At 42.9% G+C, this 9256-nt stretch overlaps 1 protein-coding gene across 8 annotated transcripts in view; it reads right to left on the bottom strand.

Moving 5' to 3' along the window:
* The window catches only part of TAF2 (TATA-box binding protein associated factor 2), an 80803-nt gene extending 73032 nt beyond the window's left edge, over positions 1-7771 (bottom strand). For 4 of the 8 annotated variants that reach the window (XR_007472762.1, XR_007472763.1, XM_049700669.1 and 1 more), the window contains exons 1-2: positions 7375-7771; positions 6900-6953 (exon numbers count right to left, since the gene is read on the bottom strand). Coding sequence is in view for 6 of the 8 variants with exons in the window: in XM_049700669.1 (XP_049556626.1) it covers positions 6900-6953; positions 7375-7458 (138 nt within the window). In the remaining 2 variants the exon portion in view is untranslated. Of the gene's footprint in view, positions 1-4040; positions 4180-6899 lie in introns of all 8 variants that reach the window. The other 4 variants (XM_049700670.1, XM_049700667.1, XM_033419902.2 and 1 more) reach the window with 3 other exon arrangements.
* Between the last annotated feature and the right edge of the window lie 1485 nt (positions 7772-9256).

The following is a 9256-nucleotide window of genomic DNA, read 5'->3' on the forward strand; positions in this document are numbered from 1 at the left end:
GAAGATAGGGAAAGCCCAGTCTCCTTGAATCATCAGGTCTCTGACACCACCTACAGCCCTAACCTACACCTGCCTGCAACATACAGACCCACTGACTGGCCTCCAATCGCTGTCAACCTTGGCTACTAGCATAACTGCAAGCCACCACGTCACCTAACCTCTCACTTACTCTCTCTTCTTGCTCCTGCTCTCTCCCCACCACCTGACAGCGGACCATCCTCCTAGAGTCCCTACCCCATTTGAAGTAACTCCCCTGTGCTATTCAGCCCTTTCAAAAACTCCTCTGTCAGCCTTAGATGAAACATCTCTTGAATCCCCTTTGAAAAGAAGCTACTTATTCTTTCACTCACTATAAATTAGAAGAAGGGAAAACAGGAAACCTCCTACTTTCCACTATTTCTAGATCATTTATAGGCTTTTATACAGCATATGCTATAAGAGCAAGGGCAGAATAGTGTCACTGTCTTCTTGAGGTAGACTGCCCACATTCAAGTCCAGCTCCACTACTCAGTAAGTATATGATCTTGAGCTAAGTTACTCTAGCTCTCTGTACCTCAGTTTCCTCATCTGTAAAACAAGAATATTGACACTACCTACCTATTGGTGTTATTATAATTGAGCAATTTAATACAAGGAATGCACTTAAAATCATAGCTGGCATCAGTAAATGTTTTTATTATTGTCCTTTTCTACTTCTTTTCCTATGTGTTCAAGCCATACAGGTACACCATCCTCTGTTCTTTTCATTAATGTTGCCCAAACTCCCCAATACTCATTGAAGGTTCATTCTTTACCTTTCTAACCCATCTCAGCCATCACTCTACATGACATGAATGCAGATATAGCTGATCCATGCAGTATCACTGCTTCAAAGTTCCTTGATTTCAATTCCTACAATCTTCACTGCCATTCCAAGATAGCAATCAAGACCACACTCTGAAAGACACCTCATCACTCCTCAGGACTGCTCTGACGTTGACATTTTAAACTGGAACGTCCACAATGCCCGTACTTCTCTGCCAGTCCTCCTGTTCAACCACATGAAATTCTCCTGTCCCTTGGCCTCCTCCAGTTTCTCACTACAATCCTCCCTGGTATTTTTAGCGCTACATTCTTCCTCATCCACCCAAGATCCTTAACTTGAACCACTCAACTGCCAACTATCAATTCTCTTGCCCTTCTGCTGCACATACCTATCTTTCCCTCCTGTTTAGGAATGATCCTTCCACTACTGCACTAGAGGCCATCCTCTGTAGTATTCTCAGAAATCCTGCTCTATTAATTACCCTCTCCTATAATTACAATCTCTCCTCTTTATAGGACTTTTTTCCATGCCTACAAACATGTTCGACTCTCACTTATCTTTCTTTTAAAATCTTGACATTTATGTCACCTCAAATAAATTAATTTTTGCCCTTTTCCTGGGGTTACTATATCTTGGTTCTGAACTGACACTAATCCCTGGAGTCCCAAAACATTACAGTAGTCCACTAGTCAGACTGGAAGTCTTTGGGGTCTTTTTTGTTTGTTTGTTTGTTTTTGCCTGTGCAGTGCGGCTTGTGGGATCTTAGTTCCCCAACCAGGGACTGAACCCGGGCCCTAGGCAGTGAAAGAGTGAAGTCCTAACCACTGGACTGCCAGGGTATTCCCCAGACTGGCGGCCTTTGGAGGTCAAGTAATAAAGGGGTTCCCACGTCTAACGCAGAGTAGGACTGGAGATTATCTCCCCAGTCCAGAACATACAGTATACATTTTAGTAATTGGCAAATCCCCATATTCATTCTCTGACCTCACTCTCTGAGTGAAGACTACAGTGGAAGGACTAAGTGGACACCACTGGAACACCCATCCCCCTTCTCCAAGGTAGTAAATCAATGCAACTAGACATCTTCGGGGAATTGCAGAGATTAGTGCCACCACAGAGACTTGAATGATGCCTACTACGTCTTCATTTAACTCAATTATTTGGCGAGTGCAAAACTCAAGTAGGTTTTCGAGAATGATAGTGATTTATCGCAAACTTGCCAATCACAACCATGTTTGCAGATGCAGTACTTTGACCGCAGCAAATCAACACAGTTCTTGGTAGCTAATATTGCGACTAATTATCAGGCAAATTTTTTTTCCCCCAATTCCTATCAGAAAAAAAAAAAATCAATCAGAAGCAGGTTGTCTTCCAGATGTCAGAAACCCCTCACTGTCATCTAGTAACTAATAACTCTATCAACTCTCCTGCTCAGTCAAGACATAGTCCAAAAGTCCCCTGATAGCCCAGAGGACAGGACAGCCCAGAGAATTACACTGGCATGTTATATTGACAACATTATGCTATCTGGACCTGGTAAGAAAGGAAGAGTAAGTTCTCTAAATGCCTTAGTAGAAAACACGTGGATAGCAGAGGCTGCGAGTTAAATCCCATGAAAGTTCAGGGGCCTGTCACATCAATAAAGCTTCTAAGGTTCCAGTGGTCTGAGGCACATAAAAATAAACCTTCTAAAGTGAAAGACAAGTTGCTTCACTTTGCACTGCCCAACCAAGAGGGGGGAAAAAAGGAGGCACAAAAATTGGTAGGCTTCTTTGGATCCTGAAAGCAATATACACATTTAGGCATACTACTTACTAAGCAACCTATAAGGCTATCAGCTTTGAGAGGGGTCCAGAGCAAGGAAGGGTTCTGCAGTAGGTCCAGGCTGTGGTTCAAGCTGCCCTGCCACTTGGGCATTATGACTCAGCATATCCAACAGTATTGGGAACGTCCACAGCAGACAAAGATACTTTACTGACTCTGGCTTTCTTCAACAGAATGACAGTACACCATCATTCCTGGGGTTTCAGAGGAAACCCAAGACTTCTTCTGCCAACAACTGTTTTCCATTTGCAAAGCAACTACTGGTTTGCTACAAGACCCTGCAGTAGAGACTGCACACATGATCACGGGACTCCCCAAAATTTCATGTAATTTTTATTACCTAAAATGGCCATTACGAACTCAGTATGTGCAGTAGCTTTCCATTTTTAAATGGAAACACCTCTGGACCAGGCCCAAGCAAGTTCACAGGCACAAAGAGCAAACAGCATGAGCAGGTGACTCAGAATCCAACGGGACTTGTTCCCATTGCATCTCCACCGCTCCCTCAATCCACACCCATGGCCTCATGGAGAGGTCCCCATGCTCACTTAAAAGAATAAGACAAAGCACAAGCCTGAATTATGAATAAGTCTGCACAGCATGCCAGCGCAGCTGGAAGTGGATGGTAGCTACCATCAGAACCCACTGAAGTGTGGTCCTGAAAGACAACGGAAGAAAAGCCTACTGTGGGCAGAACATTGAATACAACTGACTGTACACTGTTTATAGAAGTAGAGATGACCTGAAGTATACATCTACACTGATCCATGGCAACTGCTGGGTTAGCCAGCTGGTTAGGAATATGGAAAGAACAAGACAAGAAAACTGAAAACAAGAGGACGGTGGGAGAAGTAAATGTAAAAATGAATTTCTCAGAGTAGCTATAATATGAAAATATTTATATCATCACATGAATGACCAACAGAGGCATCCTCAGAGACTGCAGAGGGAGCCCTCAAAAATCAACTGGCAAGATTATCTATCCAGTAGATGTCCAGACTCTTTCCCTAGCCACCCTGCTCAATATACAAAGTGGTCATTGGGGCAAGACCCCAAGGCTATGCATGAACCCAGCAACAAGGTCTTCCCCCAACGAAGCTTGATCTGGCTACCACCAGGGCTGAGTGCTCACCTCCCAACAGCAGAGGGTCAAAATGAGCTTCTAATACGGGACCTTCCCAGGAAGGATCAGTTAGTCACTCAGTAGTAAAATGACTACATTAGACAGCTGGTATCATGGAGGGAGACAGTAATTTGTCCTTATATAAAAATAGACACATATTCTAGATTTTCCTTCCCTATAATATACGTGCAAAAAGCCATACATGTCAACATGCTATCCCATACATGCCTCCATGTGTATAGAAAAGTGTGGCAGTGGGCTCTTACACACAAAATTTACTCGTTTTACCTTTTGTCCTATCATCCAGAGCAGCTGACACGATCAACTACTGAAGGCTCAGTTACAGCACCAATTGAGACCTCCAACAGGATGCCATCTTAAACTAGTGGACAATATATCAGGTCATCTCTTCATAGCCAAAATAGATCTGGGAACCAAGGGACAAAAGTTGGAGTGACTATGTTCACCATTCCTTCAAAAAGCCACTGAACAATTTTTGCTTCTTGTCTTCATGACCTCAGGGTCAGTATGTTTGGAGGTCTTAGTAGCTAAGGGAGGAATGCATCCACCTGGGCACAGAGTCATGGTTCTATTAAACTGGAAGCTGAGACTTGACCACTTTGGGCTCCTCATGCCTGAACTAACAGGCAGAGAAAGGGGTCACTGTACTGGCTGGAATGACTAGCAGCAGCTGAGATTCTACTACACAGTAAAAGCAAGAATTCCATCTGCAATCCAGGGGATTCACTGGAATGCCTCTTAGGTCCACTTGACCAACAGTCCTAACCAATGGAAAACTGCAACAACTCAATGAAGTCAAAACAAGCAAGGATGTAGATCCTACAGGAATGAACGTCTAGGGCAGACCAAAAGAAATGCTGTCAAAAGGAAAGAGAAAAATGAATGGGTGGAGGAATAAGGAAGCTGTGTATATCAACCCTGACCTTGACACCAGCTAAAGAAAGCAGAGGCTGTAGCAATTAATTTTCACATCCTTTCAACCACTTTTCTTCTACTGTCTTATATGAAAGATATTGGTGATAGCTAATATCTTAGATGGGAATAATGCTGAACTGCCATTTCTTCACACCAATAGATTAGTCCAGGGATCAGCAAACTTTTTCTTAAAGGGCCAGATAGTAAACAGACATAACGGGCCACACAGTTTCTGTCGCAGCTATTCCACTTTGCCATTGTAGCTCCAAAGCAACCATAGACAGTGTATAAATAAGTGGCTGTGGCTGTGATCAAATAAAACTTGACTCACAAAAACAGGAAATTAGCTAATGCCAACGCCTACAATAGCTGATAGGGCTTCATTAAGTTGGGAACACTTTCGTCATAACAAAAGACAAGAGAGGACGATTTGGGGCAAAAGGGGTAGACTGTTCTAGATATTCTCCTTTTGCCCCTCCTAATCTGCCCTCTCTGCTTTACTCTGCACCCCAGGAGTAGCATTAACTAGGCACTAGCTCTGGCTGCCTGTTGGGGTGATCAACTGGGAGGCACAAAGAGAAAACTGAAAGCAGAAAATCGAGCTCCATATATTTATTCCCCCAGGATCCTCCCTGCCAGGCTGAAGGAGGCAGTAGCCCCACTCTTCTATCAAAGACCATAGCTCCTGTAAGCTAAGTCTTTCCTACAGGTACAGTAGGTTCTTGTAACCTCTCTCTTCCTTTGTTCTTTCAGGTTTAGAAGTGATAACTATTTGTCATTGCTAACCTAGGGTGCTCCTCCAACTTTTGTTGGTTTCTCTTAACCCTAAGTAGTCCCTTCATTACTTCCCTCAATTAATCTGTAGAATGTGCCTTCTGGGACCCTAGCCCGTAGGTCATCTAACCAATCTTTCCAACGGGAGATGTAAAAATCATCTACAACTCCTTTCTAGCATTCCTAGTTAAGAGTCATCTGCAATTCCTTTCTGCCTATCATTGTGCCAGGGGTAGAGGATGTGGAAAGGGGAATGTCTGATTAAAAATGGCTCAATCACTTGCTATCTTCATGCCCTTAAGAAATTTACTTATCCTCCATTCTTTCAGCTGCTTTACTTATAAAAATAAGGATGAAAATAGTATCCATCTAAAAAAAAAAATAGCATCTACCTCATGGGGTTACTGTGAAGATTAAGTGAGGTCATACACACAAAACCTTAGAAGATGGTCTTACATGTAGTATGTATATAATAAATGTTCACTATCAGTCAATCATGTCAACTCTATTTCTATGCCATTCTACTAATGATACCTCCATTCAGGGCTAAATCATTTCTACCCTAGATTATTACAGTAACCTTTTAACGAGACTCTTTAATCCTCATAACTTCCATACCCAGTTCACACAACCCAACATACCTAAAGTATCATTCCATGAAGTATAAGGTAAATAATCATATGTAAGGGATTTTGAAAGAGAAGTTCCTTAAATGAGGATATGTGACTTAATAAACCTTTAAGGATCCTTATAAATCTAAGATTCTGCGATTCTAATGAAAAGGTTACATTTTTAAACAGCTCATCTTAAGTAAACAAGTTTGAGAGGGAAGTTGATGTCCTCACTCAAAGAAAACCGGCTCTCACTGAGATTTTGATCTAGTTAATACAGATCTCCCTGAAAGAATAAATTATTTGGGTTATCAAGGACTTTTCCTCGAACAGATATATCAACAATCCATACATCTAAACTGGGGCGGGGCGGGCCGTTTACTAGGTTTTAAACACCTTATCTAGAGCTTCAGTGTAAAGCACTGCCACCTCAACAAGGTCAGCCGAGAATCAGAAAACACAAGTGGCCTCTTAACAGCCAAGTTGAAAAGTCAGTGCACGTACCAACCTTAACTTTTTTCATAGAAAAAATCTCGCTGTGGACTTATTCTTCTTTCATACGCGATTCTAAAATGTTTGGTAATATGGACTTTCATATTCCGCAACAGATTAAAAGAAATAAAACTTTAATCAGGAAACAGGAAGAAAAAGAAAAGAGAGAATTGAGGTGGCAGCCAATACAGCACAGCCATGGCCCTTAGAGTCATATAGACTTCTGAGTTCTAATTATTACCTATTCTCGAAACACAGTTACCTGGACAGAAAAGTTTCTAAGTACTGTAAAGGATGGACTGTTATTGCTTATAACCGCTGAGGATATACTTACCACAACAGATTTTCTCTGGAAGTTTATGTTGTTGATGCAGACGACCTGATGAGTTGTACATTAAAGAATAAAGAAAATATTTCAGTTATTAAATAAGGCGTAACTCTATCCAAGTACAAACAAGAACTGTGTTCTAGGCAGCTCAGAATCACACTTATCTTTCATGCTAAAACCCTACAAATTAGGGTAACTTGCTCATTTTAAATTTAGCAACAGCCACGAAAATAAATTTCTTTGGGCAAAAATGCAACTTAGTACTTTAAGAAAAAGGTTTATTAACCTGCAAGCAGCAGTAGATCTGCTGAATCACACTGTCATTCAAACCATTTTCGCCCTACAAACACCATTCCCATCACCGTGAGTGGCTCCCAGTTTCCCACTAGGCCTCCCAGGCCCACGAAATCAGTTTCAAGCAATCACAAAATATAATTAATGAAAACCAAACGTAGAAGAAAGGGAGATGAAAAAATACTTATAATTTATAGGGCCTTGGGCTTTCAAAGCCCTTGTCTCCTTTCTTCCTGTTCATTCTGGCGGGCTCTAAACCAGTCGGCGGCATGAAGGGACCCCGCGGAGCTCGGCTTCCCGGCTTTCCGAGGGGCGGCGGGGCATTACCGGTCTCCGGCACCTGACACTCCCCGCTCCCCCGCGCACCCAACAGTCACACCCCGCGGCCGGGGCTCCCTTGGCACCCACTCCCGGCCCTGCCCGATCTGCCGCCGCCAACGCCTCCAACTCTCTCCCGCGATTCGGCTCCGTCAGCTGTCTCCGCCGAGCTTCTGTCACGGAGATGCTCCTCACACCAAGCACCGTCGTCGCCAGCCAGCCGACATCTTGCCGGTCACCTCTGACCTGCGATGTCAGCGGAAGTGGGACAGCCGTGAGGGCAGGAGTCGGAAGTTACGTGAAGTGGGCGGGACTTACGCGAGTGCCGGAGTTTTTGTTTTCGTCTATTCGTATACGGGCGGTGGGTGAGAACTGTTAAAATTTCGGAAAGCGGCCAGAGATATTTTGTGGGTGAGGCGAACACAGCGAGAAGGAAAAAAGGAAACACTAAATTTTAGAGGACTAAAGATCTAGCGCAAACATATTGAACAGTATGGGGAAAAGGTTTTCGAAGAGCCAGGGGCTGGCGACTAGGAACCCGGGAAATAGGAAACCAGGAGAGGTGTGCCTCTGGTCCGCTGTGTGAAAAAACAGCATAAACTCACTGGAGCTCAGTGATTTAGGCTGTAAAATACGTGATTAGACCTCAAGGAGTCTAAATCGAATTCCGGAGTCCTCACTAGGCACTGCTGCCTCAGTGTTTATTGAGAAAAACATAAAATTAGTGGATTATATAGATGCAGAATTTATTGAAAAACCGGACAAATATTATAAAGCCATCGTATTTGCATTTGATGCATGAGAATAAAAGTTGTAAATTCCAATAAGTTAAATCTTGGTTAATTGTGGATTATGCAGTTAAAAAAAAAATTAACTTCGGACCAGATTTAACCTTGGCCTACCCCTTCCAACTGTCTTGGTGACAAGTTCATTAGCTAAGTTAAAATTTGAACTTTGGTCTAAACGAAAACACAGTAGGAAAGTAAAGATGTAAAGGAACTTTATCAAGCATTCCAAAACCAGCCAGAGATTACTTGTAGTTTTCAAGTATTACCTGTGTCAGTATCCTTTATTATAGGATTATAAACTACTGTTAGCATTCTTCATTTAGGATTAGTATTGAAATGGGTCTTCTTGAATTATAAACTTTAACACCATTTGCCATGGAAGATGGGGGGGGATATTTAGGGAGATCGATGCAATTGATTTAAAGAGAGGTCACTGGATTAAGGAAAGAATGGGAGACAAAGAAGCAGAGAGGGAGTATGCAAACTTTCATCCCAGAGTGCGTATCTGAGGTGGGAAGTAGATGGGCCCCTGGGCTGGACACCTGGTGTCTGTCAAGTGAAGTAAAATTGAAGCTTTGTTTTCCCCCCTATACGCCAAGGATAAAGCTAGTGGCAGAAGCTGACCTCTGCTGATGTAAAGAGATGAGGTGACCAACTCCTGAGGTCAAGAAAATTTCCCTGACTGCACAGGCACAGGAAGGCTCCTTGGAGTTCAAAAAAGAGAGGGGTGCCACCCATGATACGTGTGGACACATCCCCACAAGCCTCTGCGGTGGAATCCACCTTAGCAAAAAGTTGGGCACGCATGTTAGGGAGTGTCCTAGGACAGGTTAGATGTGGGAAAAGAAACAATTGGCCAAAGATAAACAAAGACCCAGAAAAACTGTCTTATGTAAGTGATTTAAATCACCTCTTTCCTGCGCTCCTCAGTAGGGAGGACACCCACACCCTATCTCTCTGAGT

This window comes from Orcinus orca, chromosome 17, assembly GCF_937001465.1.
Source record: "Orcinus orca chromosome 17, mOrcOrc1.1, whole genome shotgun sequence".
NCBI lineage: Eukaryota > Metazoa > Chordata > Mammalia > Artiodactyla > Delphinidae > Orcinus > Orcinus orca.